This window comes from Mauremys reevesii, linkage group 1 (genome assembly GCF_016161935.1).
Source record: "Mauremys reevesii isolate NIE-2019 linkage group 1, ASM1616193v1, whole genome shotgun sequence".
Lineage (NCBI taxonomy): Eukaryota > Metazoa > Chordata > Testudines > Geoemydidae > Mauremys > Mauremys reevesii.
In genome coordinates, this window is record NC_052623.1 from 16262691 (window position 1) to 16282863 (window position 20173).

General features: G+C 48.6%; 1 protein-coding gene across 2 annotated transcripts in view; it reads right to left on the reverse strand.

Moving 5' to 3' along the window:
- Positions 1–2021: 2021 nt before the first annotated feature.
- Positions 2022–20173, reverse strand: part of XRRA1 (X-ray radiation resistance associated 1) — a 65596-nt gene continuing 47444 nt past the window's right edge. For both annotated transcript variants that reach the window (XM_039539594.1, XM_039539589.1), the window contains 11 exons: positions 17675–17779; positions 14936–15195; positions 14129–14169; positions 12912–13049; positions 11501–11594; positions 10411–10529; positions 7711–8022; positions 5948–6125; positions 4755–4870; positions 3698–3803; positions 2022–2540 (listed from right to left, as the gene is read on the reverse strand). In XM_039539594.1, the coding sequence (XP_039395528.1) occupies positions 2239–2540; positions 3698–3803; positions 4755–4870; positions 5948–6125; positions 7711–8022; positions 10411–10529; positions 11501–11594; positions 12912–13049; positions 14129–14169; positions 14936–15195; positions 17675–17779 (1771 nt within the window). In that variant the 3' untranslated portion in view covers positions 2022–2238. The remainder of the gene's footprint in view (positions 2541–3697; positions 3804–4754; positions 4871–5947; positions 6126–7710; positions 8023–10410; positions 10530–11500; positions 11595–12911; positions 13050–14128; positions 14170–14935; positions 15196–17674; positions 17780–20173) is intronic.

Consider the following 20173-nt stretch of genomic DNA (forward strand, 5'->3'; position numbering starts at 1 on the left):
AGCCCAGAAGGGACCTTTAGATCATAGGCTGACCTCCTGCTTAATCCAGGCCCCTCTGCACCCAGTTAGCCCTTGCTTGAGCCCTGTGATTTGACCGAAGTATCTCTTCCAGAAAGGTATCCAGCCTGCAACAGGCAACTAGCCTCCCCCCCGCCCCCCCCCCGAAAAATTGAGAAACCTGATGTTCTGATCCCAAGCGTGGGGGGGCTTTTCTCTACAGAACGCTGTCCCCAGGCATGGTGGCAGGCTTCGAAACCTTCCCTTGCTACCGTGGGAGCCCACAGTCTATGTTCTGTCCAGCCAGCACCAGCGTGTCCCTCCCGTCCACAAGGAGGTGAGAGGGGAGCAATCCTTAAAGGGGCCAAGGTTTTCTTCTTCTGGCCCAGACCCAGATATACACACACTCGCTCACTCAGGCTGCAGGAGTTGTTACGCTTTTCTCTGCTAGATTAAAAGAGCCCTTAGTAGCTCCTCTCTTCTCTGTGAAGGTGTTTCTACACCCTGATTGGCCCCTCTCGTTCTTTTTGATAAACTAAACAGATTGTGCTCTTTCAGTCTCTCTCATCACACCTCAAATCATTTTTAATGGCTCTTCTGTGCGCTTTTCAACCTCCCCTTTAAAATGTCGCCACCAGCCCTGGATGCAGTATTGCCGGCTCAGCTTGCCGAGCGGAAATAGTATCTTCCCCTTAGAGCGGGTTTACAGTCTTTCCACACTGCACATGTTCAGCATTATCACCATTTTAGATTTTGTTTAGGTAAATTAGCCCAAGTGCCCTGGAATTCCTTCGGGGCTGAATTGCGCCCACGCTGGTTCTTTTAATCATTCCTCCCAGGTCATTCCCCACAAGCCCTGTGATTGTTTCTGTCAAACATCTGCCTCTTATAGGAAAATGAGTCTTTGCATTGACGAGTGCTGCACGAAGTACTTCAGTACAAGCACGAACACAGCCCATTCAGGCAGTCAACCCGGGTCTGTAACAACTCCACAGCCACTGTCGCAATGGGTGTTACTGATTGACAATGGTGCACCTTCACCCTGCCACTGCACCTCTGGAGTTGAGGGGAGGGCCTTTAATTTTAAATACGACTAAGCCCACATATTGTTTTCCTAACTCAATTCTGAGCCATGTAGAACGTTTTTAAATCTCTTTGGACTATTGCTGTACTCCAAGCAAGGTGACCTCAGCAGCAGCTGTACTTGCACGGTAGGAGTGAATGGCTAGTAACTTGGTTTAAATTCTGAACGCTGGATGAGCTTCCAGCAGTGACCTGAGTTACTCCACTTGCCTTAGAACTGAAGAGTGAATCAGCTTCACACGTTTCACAAATACAGCCCCCTCCCCCCCCGCTGCCCTGGAAAAGACTGTGAGACACAACCACAAAGGAGATGCGTGATTGAGGGGTTATGCTACAGGTGTGACCCATGAAACGTGCCAAAAATGCAGGCGCTGGAGTATAATTTGCTTAGAAACTGTTTTAATACTTTGGCTTGAGTTCTTACCTAGTCCTAGCTCAGAATGATTCAGTTACGGGGAGTGGAATCCTCACCTTGCTTATCCATGCTAGAAATACAAGTACTTTAATGCGTTAGTTTCCTAGGTCCAGAATCCATGTGCACTGGGTAGTCTGAGGTGTGAGCGGCGTGGGAAGAGAACTCACAGTCCATATACATTTAACCGGGCAGGGTTAATTAATGATCTGTTAAGATGAGCTGAAGTTAGTATGGCAACACGTGAAACCAGCTCCATTTGTTGCCCTTCCCTCTGTTTTCACTACTTTATGAAGGACACCCACCCACATAGGGTGCAGTCCCCGAGTGCCTTTAGCCACCCATCTATAGTCCCTGCACTGCACCCTGCGTGCTGAAAGGATTTCTGCTACGCTCGCCCCCATCAATCACTGCAGCGTGCCAGCTGCCTGCCGCATGTGAGCCAGCTGGATTCCTTATTTCAGAATAACCACGTTACAGCGGCACAGGCCTCGCCGTTGGCAACAGCAGGGCAATAACTGACCAGATGTTTTGTGAGCTATTTGTTTATTTCACTGATTGCAGCTGTAACTATGTGGACTCAAGTGAGCACAGCTGTACTGGCATGTTACACACAAACCTTTTCACTGTGCTGCATTTTCAACCCTCGCTACTAAAAGTGCACTAACCTCGTTATAAAACTAACTCAAAAATCTATCTAGAAAGAAACACAAAAGTTGGGAAGTTCCTGTTCTCCACAGGCCAGTTTACAAAGCAAATGTCACTACGCTCCTCTTACGAGACGAACTTTTCTCCAGTGACAGGTAATGGTTAAGGCTCTCGCTCTCATCCGTATCCTGAGGCAGAGTCTCTGATTTACTTTCCTCGATCTCCACAAAAGTTTCTTGAGTTGGGCTTTGCCCCAGCTCTGGGATAGTCACACTCCCCTTGCAAATTGCCTTATTGGAAGTTGCCAAAGCAGCCTTGTACTTCTGGTGGAATTCCTTCATCAACCCCAGAGCCTCCTGATACGCCTTCCGGTTGGATTTCTTCTTTCGCAGAACAGACACTGGGGAAGAGCAGAAGCATGAGCTCGCTGTTCCCTTGGAACTGGTCTTTTAAAATCTCACGGTGACTTTGATCTTTACTGCTTCCCTCCCATCTCTGATACAGAAAACATTGATCCTATGCTCGGAACTCAGCCGCAGCTCCTACTGGAGGCAACAGGGACTGCACGGATTGGGCCCATACAGTAAAACTGGTTTAGTCCACAGATAGGGGATTGGTCCTGCTTTGAGCAGGGGGTTGGACTAATACCTCCTGAGGTCCCTTCCAACCCTGATGTTCTATGATTCTATAGCTGGACACCAGCTGCCTTGTTTGGAGAACCTCACTCACTCAACTACTTCCAAACGGGGCTGCTTCGTCACGCGTTAGGTTTTGATGCGTCGGAAGCACAAACAAACCGTAGAGTTTGGGATGAAAGGTTCTGCTCTGGAGCTAGAGAATGGCCGAGGTATTGGACTGGGCCCCTGGCATTCCTGAGTTCAAATCCCAACTCGTCTGGCCTTGGACAAGTCACTTCCCTTTGCCTCTGTTTCCCTCCTCTGTCAAGGGGGGCTGACTGCAGAACAGGAGTGGGGTGCAGGCCAGTTACAGGGCTTGATGCTGTGGCCCCTGTTCTAAGGATTATTCTATTATAGAACCTGAAAAAATGGACTTTAGAATGGAAATTTTAACACGGTGCCTCTGCTTGGCTTGTGGTGTTTAACCTGCAGCGGGAAGTGCTGGGCTGGTCCGGAAGCTACACTCTGCTCACTACCCGCTTTTGTACTTCTCCACTTTGGGAAGCCATTTTCCATTTAGTTTAAGGAAACAGAGGGCAGCAGGTTCACATCAAGGAGGACCGTGCACACCCTGGCTGTCGTGGGTCTGATTCTATAACACGCCGAGTGCTGTCAGCTTCTACAGGCTCTCAGCACCTCCTAGAGGGATGGGGAAACTGAGGCACAGATAAGGGACATTTCCAAGGTCACCCATAAGTCACTGTCAAAAAATCAGGGGTGGAACATAGCTAACTTGACTTCCAAATCCAGTGCCCTTAGGCACTGGACCACACACCTTTAATTTCAAATACGTCACAATGCAGATGTTTCCAACCTCTGCACAGGTCTGTCCTATCACAATCTTTGCATGCAAGTGAGCAGAAATGCAGGGGGGAAATACCTAGTGGAACTTCTCTGATGTTCATGTTGCCTCTCATGGCCAGGAGGACGTCTTCCAGCACCTCGGCTTTAGTCTTTCGAGAGGGAGGGCCTGGTGGCTTCCCCATCTACAAGGAAAGCAGACAATGACGAGCAGGTGCGATGGTCCATGTCCACTGTCCTCCCCTGCCCTGCCCTGCAATGTTCGGCAATGTTCTGCGCTTTCACTGGAAACATGGCCTATCCGCTTTAAGTGCTCGACTCAGTATGAGCAAAGCTGGTCACAGACACGTCTCAGACGTGCCAATCTACGTCAGGTCCATGTTTCTCAGCTGCCCTTTGTACCTAAAATGCTGCGCGATGTGCAATTACAGAGTAGCGTGGCGCTTGCATCATTCTACTGCAGTGTAAGAATTTATTCCATAGCATCTACCCATCCTGGTGGGCTACTGTCAACATTTTGGAGATGGACAGTTCCTCAATAAACCATAGACCAATGGTTGGCAACCTTTTTGGGCAACTGTGCCCAGGTACCAGACTAAGTGGGGGTGAGCCCATGCCCAAAAGTTCCCATTCAAACTGCACACAACATGCCACGCTTAAGCTTGGAATGATTTTGTAATGGCAAGGTGGGGGGCTGGAGCATGCCATGGTCCGTGGTGGAGAAAGAGTCCACCCAAGGGAACGAAAGGCAAGGATGGGCAATAGGCTGGGGCCCTGAACAGAAACTCTTCATTCAGGAATAAGGGGAGCTTATTGTACTAGACTCCGAAGCCTGGCACGCGACATATCGGGAGATGGGAACCACTCGCTTAGACTAGAAGGTATCTGATAGCACTGGGCCAAAACTTTGGAGCCTGACATGAAGAGAGGTGAAGGATTTAACAAGAGATGGCCCACAATTCTGACCCAGATCTGACTGGGGGGACATTCAAATCTAGGGCTTCCGTTCGAGTCCATTGCCAAGTTCTGAGCCCAGTTTGGCAGGGGTTGGATCCAAAGTTCTGGCTTGGACCCAATTCCAGATATAGACAGAGAACAAAAATAACTGTTCTGCCATCAAAGCCTAAACGTTTTACCTTCTTTTTTCTGGGCACATACGGCTTCTGCACACTGTCGAGCCTTGCCTTCGAGTCACGATACACCAGGGGCTGTTTCAGAGCACGCCTCAGCGCCTGGACATTTTGCTGCATTCCTAAGAACAAAGGGAAATAGGAGTGTCTGCGGAAACCCCCTGCTGCAGCTGACTATTACAGTAACACTTAGCACTTACTTTCAGACCTCTTCAAAGAGCCTTCCCGTATTAATAAGAGAATAAATCATCTTTAGCTGCTTTCATCACACTGCCATTAACCAATGGATCTACAAGCTATGTACCCAAGACACCGTAGGACTATATACCTCAGTCACCACTAAAAGACAGCCCATTCTGGAGTACGTGACCACTGGCACATAAATAAAAACCGAGACAGGAGCTTCAGCTCGGACATGCCAGTCAGACACCCAGCTCAGGGTGCAGTTGGCAATGAAAAAAAATATGTCACTTGCATGGATCAGAACCGCCGTCAGCCCAGCCTGGGAGAGAACAGGATTTTTCACAGGAAGTGGAGAACACCATAGCCAGCTGGGGGAGCAGGAATTTACCCAGGATACCGAGCCTAATGCCCCTCTCCTTACAAAACGGATCATGGGTTCTTCACTGGCTCTACGTGGCCAGGGTCTCAGACTGAGGTCTGAGACCCTGCAGCAGCACAGGGCCCTCTCGCTCCTGCTGGCTCTGCCAGCACTAGCCGCTGTTTTTTCATATGTGGGTGGCTCCGAAGCTGGCAGACTGAATTGTACCGAACTAGCCAAAGGAAACGGCCTTTCAGAGCAAAGCTATGCACAAGATTCTGGGCCAAAGGATGATCTGGTTCACTCCACCTACCCAGAATTCACCCCTGCTTCAGGGCCAGCCTCTTAGGGCTGAGAGGGACTTATGTGACCCAAAGACCATGTGCTGGCCCCATGCCCGGGGTGAACGTTACCCTTAGTGTGGAAAACTCCAAAGGCACCAGTTTAAGGCCAACGTTGCTCAGGGGCAGAGAGAGGCACTTTAGGAACATGGTCCTTTCCACTGACTGTTCAGATTCCAAGTTACACCTGCTCACCTAAAGTTCAAAGGCAGGTTCAGATTCAGAGGTTTCAAGGTCAGAAGGGATGTTTCCGATCAGTTCATCTGACCTGCAGAACAAGCATTTCTGAGCAAGAGAAATCAGCTTTCCCGACTTACCCACTGGCTCAATGAACTCGGGGTCAGTTTTCACACGGAGCAGTTCTTCATAGCCCTTATATTTCCTGGGAATATACGTGCAGCTGCCCGATGTCCTGGACTTGTGTTTCCTCTTCCCTTGTCTTTCCTCCAGTTCATGTCTCCAAACAGAGCTGGGGATGTCATCCGCATCATCCAGCTTCAGACATCCAGGGGAAAGGATTTACAACAGGCGCTTTTCATTGCAAAGCAAGTTACCCCAAACCTGCCTTTACCCCACCCAAACTCTAGATCAGATGCAGATCTCTCAGAGCCGAAGTCTACCAGCTCCATCAACTGCAACTCCATAGCCCCTTGGGGCTACTCGGGCTCAAGTGAGGGTAGAAATTGACTCTAAACATCCAAATTTGATGCACTGATATTTCCTAATTGAATGCATTGTAATAATAATATTTCATAATTAAAGTATAGCATCTAATAACATAACACTCTCCAAGCGTTAATTTACCTGCCACGCTCCTGGAGTAGCCTGCATTATTCCTGCTAACTGGGGATTTTTCAGACAAGGCTAAGACCTGCTTAGTTCTTCTTACCACAATCCAACCTTAAGGTTAAACAACAGCTAGTAACGACACCTGAGCTCATCTCAGCCCTGTCTACGTGATTGTTTCCATCACTGGGCATTGCAGAGCAGAAAAATCCTGGTGCAGACCAGGCCGAAGACCAATAGGGAGTTTGCTCATTGTCACACACAGTCTCACTAGAAATGCTGGGAACAGAAGTTAGCAGTGCTGGTGCGTGGCACCCTGCTCTCACCACCAGACCACACTCCCTCTCGGAATACTCCGCTTTAACCACGTTTACTCGCATACACAATGTGAGGGCTACATTTTGGGGAAAGGGTGTCTGGAAAGCTGTGCTCGTCACTTCTGAAAGGGAATCTGGTGCCATGAAAGGTACCAGCCTGAGCGCCCAGCAGACTGAAGTCTATCCTAGGCCAGGTGTGAAATTGGAAGTGGCCTACAGAGATTGGAAGCTCTGTGGTTGGGGACGGTTTTGTACGGGTGTATACAGTGCGCAGCACAATTAGGGCCTGTAGGTGTTACTGCAACCCAACTAACTAATGAGAACTTCACCGTTCTGCCCCGCCAATGCACCTTAGTCCAGATCTGGCCCAACACCTCAAGAGGAGAGGTGGGAATTCAGTTTCCATGCACAAGTAGTCCCTTGAGTGTGGTCTCTGCTGAGACTTCTAATAAGGGAATCAATTGGTGCCAATGTGATGTGGTCACTTTCCCAGTGGGAAGAGAAAAGCAACAACCAACTTGTTTCACACACATCAGCAAAGAGCCATTAGACATTAATGATTTTTGATGACATGGGCTGGATTTGAACCAGTAACTGCAAGAGCAAGGTTCTATATTCCATTACCAAGCACCTAACCATCTAGTCCACCTGCAACCATGTTACCTTTATAAATGCAATCACGACCGGGAAAGTAGAGAATTGATTTTTGGTTTCCACTAACACCCCAGCCGTGCATGTAGTTGTACTTGTTCCTGCTGGGCTTTCTATTTCCAGCTGGCTTGTCAATGGAGAATTATGAATAATAACCTTCAGTTACATGCATGCCATGCTTTCTTCTTTTAGAAAACAAAGGTCATTTCTACCGTCTGAGCATGTGTGGACGAGCCTTTGCTTCTCGAATGCCAGATACTTTACTCACGAATTCAGAAGTGAGGCTGGCTTCATACTAGGCAGACACACAGTACACGCTCACACACCTGAGTCAGAAAGAAGAATTCAGTGTCATCTTCAGCGCTGGCAGGACCAAGCTTGGAATCACATTTCTCTTTCTCCGGCACCTCCCTGGGGCTACCAAGCATTTCAGTGTCATCATAAGGCTCCTGGTGCTGCTGTGCTGACGATGGCCTGATCGGCGGAAGAGGATCAGACAGGCTCAACCTATGTGATCCTTCCTCAGACTCCTCTAGTTTACCCCCCTCTGTATCCGACCAGAGTTTCCAAAAGGAGGACTCAAGAGGAGCTTCTAGCATCAGCGGCTGCTTTGGAACCTTTGGGACATGTGATGTTACCTGGAAGAGAAGCACAGGCTGATCCTCCAGAGCTCTCTGAGCCCTGACAAATACTGAGCGCCCTATAGGACTTCTGACCCATTCTGGAAGGGGCGGTGGCATTACTAAATAAAGCATGTGTGTAGGCAGGGCCTGAACGCAGACACAGCCAACATCGGAATCAGGGTATGACTCATAGACTTTAAGGCCAGAAAGGACCATTGTAGTCATCTAGTCTGACCTCCTGCACATCGCAGGCCACAGAACCTCACTCACCCACCCACTCCTGCAATAGACTCCTAATCTCTGGCTAAGTCACTGAAGTCCTCAGATCATGATTTAAAGACTTCAAGTTACTGAGAACCCACCATTTACACGAGTTTAAACCTGCAAGTGACCCCTGCCCCATGCTGCATAGGAAGGTGAAAACCTCCCAGGATCTCTGCCAATCTGTCCTGGGGAGAAATTCCTTCCTGACTTCGAACAGGGTGATCAGTTAGACCCTGAGCATGTGGGAAAGCCCCACCAGCCGGACACCCGGGAAGGAATTCTTGTAGTAACTCAGAGGCCTCCCCATCGAGGGCCTCTCCCATCTCCGGCTGTTGGGGATTTTTGCTACTGGCAGTCACTGATGGGCCACACGCCATTGCAGGCAGTCCCACCACACCATCCCCTCCATAAACTGATCAAGCTCAGTCTTGAAGCCAGTTAGGTTTTTTACCCCCACTGCTCCCCTTGGAAAGTTGTTCCAGAACTTCACCTCCTCTGATGGTTAGAAACCTTCGCCTAATTTCAAGCCTAAACTTCTTGGCCAGTTTCTAGCCATTGGTTCTTGTGTCCACATTGTGGCTTAACATAAATAACTCCTCTCCCTCCGAGGTATTTATCCCTCTGATGTATTTATAGAGAGGGATCATCTCTCTCCTCAGCCTTCTCTTGGTCATGTTAAACAAGCCAAGTTCCGTAAGTCTCTTCTCATAAGGCAGGTTCTCCGTTCCGCAGCTCATCCAAGGAGCCCTTCTCTGCACCTCGATCCATTTTTAAGCTGGTTATAATAGTTTAGCCCCATCCCTAAAGGCCAGAGCAATCCAGGTTATATGTTCGCTCAGCCACAACAGAATTTAACTGCCATTATCGCCGGAATGTTTTTATTCTACAGCTTCCAGGCCAGGTTGTGAGAGCTGAGAGTCAGGAACGTGCTAGGCTCTGCCAGGGTCTGGGAAGCAAATTGTCTTCAGTCAACTCCCTGGCGATGCCCTTGCTGGACAGCACAAATGTCAGGGTGAAGCAGCCCTTGCGGAACATCCAGGGGAAGTTTAGTCATTATTGCAAGAAATGCAGGCAGCAGTAAATCATGCCTGATGCATCCTTAACTCCTGGAAGTCCCCCACCTGCTACTGAGCAGCCATAAGACGACTTTGCCAACGGCAGTTCAGACCCTGCTGGAGCTACAGAGCAGGAATCACTGGGAGAAAGTCTGTGGCCTGCATTACACACAAGGTGAAACTATGTGATCATGAGGGTCCCTTCTGGCTTTAAAATCTATGAAGCATGTGCCAGGAGGAAAGAGAGGGCAGCAGTCATTCATGCAGCCCAGCTCCTGCCTCCATATATCAGGGGTGCCCATCTCTATGGATCTTCTGGATCCATGGGATGGAGACGTGTGTGCTTCTTCGAAGCCCTCTCACTCGAGGGTCGGGTCTCGCATGCTCTGCAGGGTTCACTACATGGAGGGGCTCCATGTAATTATATTGAAAGTCACATTACCCAGTTGCAGTGCTTAACAGAGATGGGATTCCGCACCTGCTTAAAATTAAGCATGTGCTTTAGTGCTCTGTTGAACTGGGGCCATGATACGGACTGTATGTTATTTAGACAGTAAACTCTTTGGGTTGTAAAATCACCAGGGCCAGGAGCCTGTCATATTTCTCTGTGCCTACTGATGTCAATATCTTGACTGTATTTGGCATGAACCAACAGCTAGCGTGTAGCTTCACGCCATCTCATTAGTGGTTGGTGGGTGAGGATTGTCCTTTGCGCCACCACCCAGAACATGCAGTTCCAGCTTTCTCCCAGGGAGAAGCACCATTCCATCAGTACTGCAACTTGTTGCTGCAGTGTGTGGTTTGGACTGATGTGAACTCCTCCTCCATGTTAAGAGTTGGAGATGGCTCAGACGTACCACGGGGAGGCCACAATAATTGGACCATTCTTCGGGTCCGTGTTCTCTGAATAGGTAACGGGACTAGCGCTAATGGTTTGCGCCCTGAAGATTGGCTAGTGATTAGAAATGCCGGGTCAGCCAGGTGCTAGTGAGCAAGGAGCGGTCAGAATCATGCAAGTCAGTGAGAGTTTAGCACTGACTTCCCTGGGACCAAGGCTGCGTTTCCCACACTGATCCATTCATACCTTCCTATGGGCCTTGACTGGAATAAAGATGTGCGGTTTCTCCAGTTTTGAAATCTTTCTTCTAATTAGCTTAATCCCCAGTCTGTGCTGAAGGAAACTGGTTAGCAAAGGTGGATCACCTGCCAAACAAGGGGATTGTGTTAAAATCAGCTGTATCTGTCCTGGCAGCAGAAAGCAAGTTCCAGGACAAGGCTCTCTGGGCTAGCAGGGGCTGGACTGATTCATGCAGTGGGACAATGAGCCAGCACCTCCTCTGGCTTCCAGCGGCTGCCGCTGGATTGAAGCTTTAATCTGTAAAAGCATCGGGGCAGATCCTCAGCTGGTGTAAATCAGCATAGCTCCACTGAGCCACGACGAGACGCAGCAGCTGGGGATGGATCTGTCCCAGTCCTCACTGTGCTATCAGCAAGAAGCAGCCGATGGATCACTGCAGTGGGACTTAGGAGACTGGAGCTCTAATCATAGCAACCTAAAGGAGTTCGGTTTCCAACTCCTGGCAACTCAGTGGAGTCGTGCACCTAACTCCCTTAAGCTCCAGCTCCGCACGCCGTAGATTTGGCAGGGCTTGCTCCCGCCGGGGCGGTGTGTGGACATAGGCTAGGCCTTGCCTCCTCCCCGCAGCCTTTGGAGAGGCTTAAAGCTACAGAAGCAGCGTCCAGGAGAGCACAAGGCTGTAACAGGCTAGTTTTTGTGGGCAATGGTGCACCCTGCCAACCCTTCCCAAGAGACATGTCCCTGGCCCAGGACACTGAAAACCTGCATATTGCCCTGGTGACGTCACGGAGACTAAGGCCAGCGGGATTTCTCCCTGAGCTGAGCAGGCAGCCGGCAGTTTAAAGTAACAGCAGCTCTAACACCTCGACTCCTGTGTCCGTGCCAGCTGTCAAAACAACGGGCGCTGGAGCAGCTAAACCAAGGCGATGCGTGGAAACAGCCCCTTTTCCAAATGAGCAGCGCCGGGGAGCAATGGATTGATCCTGATCCTCAAGGGGAGTTTTGTTACTGACTCCAAGGGAGCAGGAGCAGGCCCTGCGGGTTTCCCTTCTTCTTAAAGGGCCAGACCCCTCAGGGATCCTGGCTGGTCCCGTACCGCTCCTGAGGGTGGTCAGGGGGTTGCTATGGAATGTCAGCTCCGTCAGAGAGGGAAAGAGAGCCACGGCTAGCAGGTCCTCCTCATTTTTGATCTGCAAGATAAAATACAAAGCCATAGCACTCCCTGCTCATGTGCGCTGAGGCGCCCTCTTTGATTCCAATTTTACTGTCATCATAAAGGTCTGAATCCCTGAGGCAGCAGTTTGGGGACAGAGAGGACTGTGCTGTCTAGTGGGTAGAGCACTGCGCTGGGACTGAGGAGACCCTGGGGTCTATTCCCAGCTCCAGCACTGGGTGACCTTAGGAAAGTCACTGCACAGCTCTGTGCCTCAGTTTCCCCATCTGCAAAATGGGGATGATGATTCTGGCTCTCCTTTGTAAAGGGCTTGGAGATCTATGGATGAAAAAACGCTCTCTGAGGGGCAAAGCTCGTGTACTGCGCAGCCAGTATTCTTCCCGAGTAAACACGAACGGCAGGGCTGGGGTGCAACCACCCTCATCTCTCACAGTCCAGCAGCTCGGATCAGCCTGGAACAATGCATGCTGGGAAATGTAGTCTCAATGAGCCACACCTCCATAGCAAAGAGGAGGGTGTATCTGCAATCATAACTGATAACAAGATGAACAACAATTCCATTTACATCAGGCTTTCCCCAGGCAGATTCCCCATGAGCATCAGCCATACTGCAGTCTGACCAGGAAGATCCAGCACTCAGGTAGCAGCCAGGCGAGAGAGGGGGCCAGACTGGATCTCTCTACCACCCTCAGCGCGATGGTGTCTTAGTACTACTCTGCTACTACAGCCGATTGTGCGTGGGGGTGTAAGGAGAAGGGGACGGTACCCTTCACTGCACCAGGCACTGGCACAATCCAAGCACAGAGACCACCAGCAGTGCCAGATGCTTCAGAGGAGGCAGGGCAGGGGTGGCCTATGCGCCCGCCCTTCTGCACCCACTAGCAGTCAGCAGCTGGAGCCCACTGATTTCAAAGGTGCAGCAATGACCACTCCTACCTGTGTTGCTCCAGCACTCCCAGAGGCAGGCACAGTGCCTCCAGCTCCTGACGCTGGTGCAATGCCCGAGGCCCTACCTCTGCCTCCCAGTGCCTTCTGCAGCCTCACTCCTACAGCCTGCCACCAGGCCAGGAGTGGAGTCACTGTGGGGACAGCAAGTGTCTAGCACAGAACAAGGGGACAGAGGTTTCTAAGTTTCTTACAATCCCAAGGCACAGCAGAGCACAGCTGGCCACGGCAAGGCTCCGTGGTGAGTGTATTTCCAGTTCCACCAAGAAAGCATACCAAGGGGTTGCATGTAGCAGCAAAATAATGGCCCCCCTGTCCCTTGACGGGCCCCGATTTCACCCTGACTACTACGGACAGCGCCAGCCTGGAACCGCACGGGCTGACTCACCTTGTTGTTGGCCAGGCTCAGGTAGCGCAGTTCCGGAAGGGGGGGCGTAAACTCCTGGCTCAAGGCGTTCCTGAAACTGGCAGGGGGAGTCCCAGAGTCGGCGAGACATGAACGGTCGTTTCCCTCCATGAAAACATCCTTACAGAAAGAGGGGGGAATAGTGAGACAGACAGACAGAGCTGCCGCAGGGGGGTGTCCAGGACATGGTGACATCTAAATCCAGTCCAATTACCATAAAAAATCCACACTCGCTGAAGATCAGCAAAGTACTCATGAAACCGAGTAGGAAAGAGAGAACGCACTAAGCCTACTGGTTAACACCGAGGACTAGGCCTCAGGACTCCTGGGTTCCATCCCCATGCCTGCCATTGACGCACTGCGAGATCTTGGGCAAATCACTTAACCGCTCTGTGCCTCAGTTTCCCCATTTGTAACATGCCAGGTGTGTTGCCGTTATTATATCTACAAGGTTCACACTGGCCTGGCGCCAGGCAGCACAGCCAGCTGCTTCTTTCCCCTGCTGATTGCATCTTATGGTCCAGAATCTAAGTGTTCATTTAAAATAAATTAAAACTCTAACCTTAACCGGATGGACAGAACCCCGGGCAGGCAGCGGACTAAGCGGGGCTGCATCCCCCAGCTGGCAGGAGCCAGTGGCCAGAACTCCAGACCGGCAGCTGGCTGAGCCAGTCTGGGGTTCCAGCTGCCGGCCCAGCTCAGCCCGCTGCTGGTCTGGGGTTTTGACTACACGCGATGTTCGCCTTACGCGCTGGCTTTAGAACCTAACCCCACGTAAGATGCGACAGTTCTGTACAGCAAAATGGCACAGCTTTATTTTAAACGTACGCAGCAGATTTAAGAGCTGAAACATTCACAGGTTACGTGAAAATTAGCTGCACAAGACTCCAGGCTACGGCAGGCTACTGATCATAAATCAGTCAGGCTGCTAAGGCCTTGGCATTCCCAGAAGGGCTTCTAAAGAATAAGGCAGAAAGAGGCTAACGCTCCTAAAGAGACGAACCCGAGGAGGAGAACTTTGGAATGCCCATCCTAGACCATAATCTCATTGGAGGTTTTTAAGAGCAGGTTGGACAAACACCTGTCAGGGATGGTCTAGATAATACTTAGTCCTGCCATGAGTGCAGGGGACTGGACTAGATGACCTCTCGAGGTCCCTTCCAGTCCTATGATTCTATAAGCCAGCAAACAGTTCTTACCAGCAATGGTGGTTCTCGAGAGGCAGAAGTGAAAACAACCTCTGTAATAAAACACAAACAAATCACGGGCTTCTAAATAGAACTGCATGGGACTCTGACGGTCAGCTCTGTGGGGCAGGACCACCTTTTTGTTCTCTGTTTGTACAGCACCTAGCGCAACGGGGTCCTGGTCCATAACAAGGGATCTTGGGTGCTGTGACAATGCAAATGATAAATAAATCATAATGGAGCTGTGTTTTGTGTAGGAGAATCGGAAGGGATACACGCAGTGTCAGTCTGAGCCTGGAAGAGACCGTCTTCATGACAAACAAAGCCTCTGGCTGAGTCTGCCAACGACTATAGCAATTAGCACTGCTCAGGGCCTAACGGCAAAACATCCATTGATGTCAAGGGCGCAGATCAGGGCCTCAACATAGTGGGTGTGTTGGTTACACTGTAATCCACTGGTGAAATCCTGGCCCAACTGAAGTCAATGGGAGTTTTGCTGTTGATTTCAATGGGGCCAGGATTTCACCCCATATAGATGTTTAAGGCCAGAAGGGACTTTGTCTGACCTCATAATGAAGGGCGCTCTCTGAGTTACCTGTCTCTCCCCTCCTCCCCCATAACACACACACACACATTATCCTCCATGGTATTGCTGTTTGAATCATGCCATGCAGTTTCTGATACGTGGCTCTGGAAAGGCTCAGCCGTGGATTAAGAAACCTGATCCTTCTCCCACTAAAATCAGTGGCAACGTTCCCATTGATTTCAACAGGAAGAGGAGCAGGCCCTGAGAGCTGGAATGAAAGGCGGAGCTGTTACCTGTCCTGTCTGGATCCTGGTTGTTTTGTAAAATTAAGTATTCTAGTTGCTCTTTCTCCATCACCAGCTGGCCTTGCAACCCTGCCCCAGCTTGCAGCGGCTGCTCGTGCTTCTGTCCGAATCTAGACGGAAAGCTGCAAGACTCTGCCTTGGTTCCCATCTTTGCCGACTGTGGGTGGAGGGAGAACTGGGAATTCTCCATCTGATGCAGGTAAGGGACCTCTGCAATCCCATTCTTGTCCAGGTTTAACTGCTTCAGGCTGATCAGAAGAGGAAGTGACCATGAAGCCTAATGAAAGTTACCATTGCACAGTATGCAACAAAGCCGTGTTACCAGCACCCGGAGTGGGAAACTGTCCCTGAGCCTCCGTGGATGCTGTACTTCTCAATAACAATGCAACATAAGCTGCTTCTCCCACAGCTCTTCATCTATGCTGAAATACGCTAAGGTAACAATCACAGGCCCGCTCGTGTAAGGTACTGAGAGTCCTTCCCTCCCACAGAAATCTATGGGAGTTCTCAGCTCACAGGAAAGACTCAGCGTCTTGCAGGATTGGGCTCTGTAGCCTGAGTGACCCCACGTTTGTTCAGTTATTTGGGCTCAGACAGGAAGACGGGCTGGCAGTTGGTTAAATCAGGAGGTGCTGATCCTGGGGTTTGGGTAATTGGGATCCTGCTGTAAGAATAGAACAATGCTTGGTACCTCCCTAGCAGCTTAAAATCACTGCTGAATTTAACCTGTGAGGAAGGTAAGCCTGATATCCCCAACTGACAGAGGGGGAGGCTGAGGCCCAGAGAGATTAACTGACCCGTTCAGGGTCACAAAGGAAACTTGTTGAAGAAACAGAAATAAAATCAAGGGCTCCTGATACCTAATCCCATGTCCCAACCCAGTCTGGCCGTCCTCCTCTCGTCAGCACTTCACAGACAATATGAAATTCTACCCCAGGAATGTCTGCACTGAGGAAGAACGATAACATATGGAGCATCTCTTTGAATTCAGACCAAACCACCACCTCCAGGCCAGCTCCAAAATGCTTGCAAAAAAACCCAATCTAGTGACTGTCAGCAACAGGAATCAGAGGAGAACATAAGAACGGCCATACTGGGTCAGCCCAGTATCCTGTCTACCGACAGTGGCTATATTCTAGTCCCTGCTCTGCCGCTGACAGCCTGAGTGATCTTGCATGCGACACTTCACCGCTTTGTGACTCAATTTCCCTTCCTGTAAAATGGGGATAACAACACTTAGCCAACTCCCGGGGCGCTGTGGTGTCTGACTCATGAATGTTTGCCAAGGGCTTTCGGATCATTCGGTGTGACAGAAGTGCAGGGTATTATCAGAAAATGCTCTCCTGCCAGCTCCCCTTGGCTTGTTCACGCACTCCTCACTGGAGCTGGGAGAGTTTTCAGGTTGATGGCAATTCCGAAAAATTGAAAACCATTATTTCAGGTTGAACCAAAAACATTTTTTCAAATTTGCAGCAAATAAAAAAGTTAGGGGGGGGGGAAACTGCTTCAGGTCTAACAGAACATTTCATTTCAAACACTTCCAAACCAAGCCTTTCAAGCTTGACCATGGTTTGAGGGGTTTGATTTAAAAAAAAAAAACTAAAGGAAAGTTAGAAACAAAAAGTCTTTTTGAAGCAAAAAATCCAAATGTTTCATCTTTAAAATGTCAAAGCAAAACGTTTCCATTTCTTTTGGATTTTACTTTGGTTGGTTACGAATGAAACAATTTGGCAAAACGGACACAAATTTGTGCCCCAAATCTGCTTTTTTCATCTAAAAAAAGTTTCTGTGGAAAAATTTCATGCAGCTCTCCTCCTCCCTCCAAGCTTTCCCTCCTGCTCCGCTGCACGCAGCTCTCCTCCTCCCTCCAAGCTTTCCCTCCTGCTCCGCTGCACGCAGCTCTCCTCCTCCCTCCAAGCTTTCCCTCCTGCTCCGCTGCACGCAGCTCTCCTCCTCCCTCCAAGCTTTCCCTCCTGCTCCGCTGCACGCAGCTCTCCTCCTCCCTCCAAGCTTTCCCTCCTGCTCCACTGCACGCAGCTCTCCTCCTCCCTCCAAGCTTTCCCTCCTGCTCCACTGCATGCCCCCTACAAGCCCCCTCCCCCTTCAAAAACATTCTCAACTCCTATTGTTCTACTGCAGCAGGCTCTCCCCCCTCCCTCCAAGCTCAGCTGCCTCCTGCTCCACTGCCAGCCCCTACAGCCCCTCCCACGTAAATTATTTTTCTCAACTGGTCCCTATTGTTCTAGAACACACAGCATGTGTCAAGACCACACCACTGTGTTCACGATTCTACTGCAGCAGGTGGTCCCCTCTTGGCGAGGGCTTGGGGCCTGATTCTGCACTGACTGATCTCCTCAACTCAGCTGGACTGAAATAACCACTGGGCCCATCTGAGGCAGTTAAATCCATGGAAGGCAAATGGGAAGAGCAATCTGCTCCAATCCATCATTTCTGAGCCTTGGGACATGAGCAAAAGCACTTGGCATGATTCTGAATTACGTCCCACCCATTTATTTTAGGACAGCCAGCAGGACATTGTCATTTTGCGGCTGTTTTCACTGACCTACAGTTCCCAAGATTAAACAAAGTGGAAAGGAAAATACCCTAAATGAGTTACAAAGACTTTTTTTTTTTTTTAAGTTTCAATGTGTTGCTAAGGGCAGGGAGCAGAGATGGGCGGTGTGCCGAAAGAAGTCAGAAACATTTGTGGCATGATGGTTTCTTTACCTGCGGAGATTAGCCAGGCTTACAAAGACGCTTGGGTGAGAAAGATCATTGTCATCCAGCAACAAGACTTCTAGAGATGGAAACCTTAAACAACTTGGGCTGTCACTGCAAGTACAAAAGGGATCTCATTCATAAATCAAACAGGTGGAGAGAAGTCAAAAACACGTTTTTCCCTGCTCCGCAAGAAACAGATCTCCACTGGTTCACCCAGAGACATGAGCCTTGGTCTTTACACATTACCTTTTTAAAGTACAGGCTCCAATAAGACTCCATTTTTAAATGGTTTATAAAGGGTTAATAAATTATTAATAGCTGTTCAAGTATGTTATGGGCAAGATTAGGTGGTTCTAAGCATGTTCCTGGCATTTAGATGCATGAAGCATGTTTCTGGCATGGGTTACATATGTTATAGGTAGTTCGAAGCATGTTACTGGCATGATTTAGAGGCGTTAAGTATATTTCTGGCATGGTTTAGCGATGTTAAAGATGGTTCTAAGCATATTATTGGAACAGTCCTTAAGAAGCAGATCCTGCTCCGATAGAAGACAATGGGAGTTTTGACATTGGCATCAAAGGAGCAGGATTGGGCCTAAGGGCCATACTCAGGATCACTGACTTCAATGGGAGTGCTGTCTGAGCAAGGACTGAAGGCCTGATCCTGGGAGGAGCTGATCACCCTAACTCCCACGACACCTCTGAGGTCAATGGGAGTTGGTGGTGCTTGGTACCCCTAACAATTAGGCCTTCAGGTCTGGGCTCCTTATGGGTGGGAGTCACCCTCACCAGGAGAGCAGCCCCACTGATTTCAATGGCATTGTTCATGTGTGTGAGGTCTACCCACAGGAGCAAAGGCCTAGGGGGATCGGAATCTAAATCATTATGGTCAGTTACATGAAGTTCTCCCCGTGAGTTTGCTCTTTAAATCCAACCCTTCATTTTTACATATTTATTCTTTGCTTTTCCTTGTTCTGGACAGTGACGCTGACGACCTCTCCACCAAACAGGTACAGCATGCACTGCAGCAACGCATGCTTCCCTTTCACCACCCACTAATGTGCCTCACCCCCGGCCTCAGGGACCCCCTCCGGGGCAAGAAGAGGGTCAGCAGGACAGATTGATTTCAACCACTGGTTTCAATCACAGTTTAAATCAGCGGGCAGAAACCCTGGATTTAAACAACTGATTGTAATTATGTTTTCCATGTGTACGTTTAGATATTTTCCCAAGGAAAAGTTCAATCTCACTGGTTGTGATAACCATTAAAACATGTTAATTTGATTACTTACAGCTAAATATAACCTTTGCAATACATATTGTACTTTTCTTTTGCTAACGAGCAGGATACACTACGACTGTACATATCTCTTTAAGCAATCCTACAGCTCAACGTAACATTTATTTACATTTGGAATGTCTCCATTTTTTTATTGTCAGTAGTATTGCCAACCCCAAACATTCAAAAATAACGAGTTGGCCCCCCCCAAAAAATCACAAGATTATCTTAAAAATCAAGAGATTTTAAAAATAAAATACAGGTTGGGTTCTGGGTTTTGAGCTTTCACTTGGGTCCCATTTTCATTCTCTGCAACCAGGAGGGCTAGCAACTTCTTATCTTTTCAGATGAAAGCTGAGATTCTCATATAATCACCTCTCTCCAAGAGCCCTGGGCTTTAAGTGAGACATCATGAGAGTTGGCAAAAGTGTGCTAGAAAATGGTAAATGATGTATTTCTTATTTACTAGATAATAATTCACTTCTTACTTGTATCAAGCTTCGTTTGGATGAAATTTGAAACTCAATTTCAAATATGCACAAAAACCGCATTTTTCAAGGTTGGGGGCAGAGGGTTAGTAGTTGAATAAATCTATCGTATTTTTTCCCCACACTTCCCAATTATCGAAATCTACATTAGAAGCTACATTCTGAACAATGTTAGATGACTAATGAATAGACTACAAATATTAAAATAGAAGTATTTCTACTAAATGGAACTTGGTAACTAGGTAAAAGACTTTCTGCGTACACACACATATACACACACACAGAAAGAAGAAAATACTGACATTTAGAAAAAAGAAGTCTCAACGATCGCTCCTTTGTAAAGGCTGAAAATGATTGTGATACTTAACTTAAAGCAGTATAGAATATTGTGCCATATTTATAACACTTTACCTAAAAAGTTAGTTTTCCCACGATTGAGTCTATCAAACTTTTTAGTCAAAGTTTATGAGGTGTGCTCAGTACGTTTATTACATTTATTTATATTATATGAAGAGAGTGTAGCAAGTTTAGGCCTTTATGTAGTTTATCATAAATTCAGATTTAAACAGAAAATGGTTAAATGGCTTAGCTTTTAAAAAGACAAAAATGATCACTTTATTTTAAAATCCAACTTAAATGAAAATAATCTGATTTTCCCTTAATTTTTAAAAAATCATTTGTTTTTATCCTCCGGGGAGTAAAGTTATACAAAACCCTAAGGCTTTCTGCCTGCTAAGC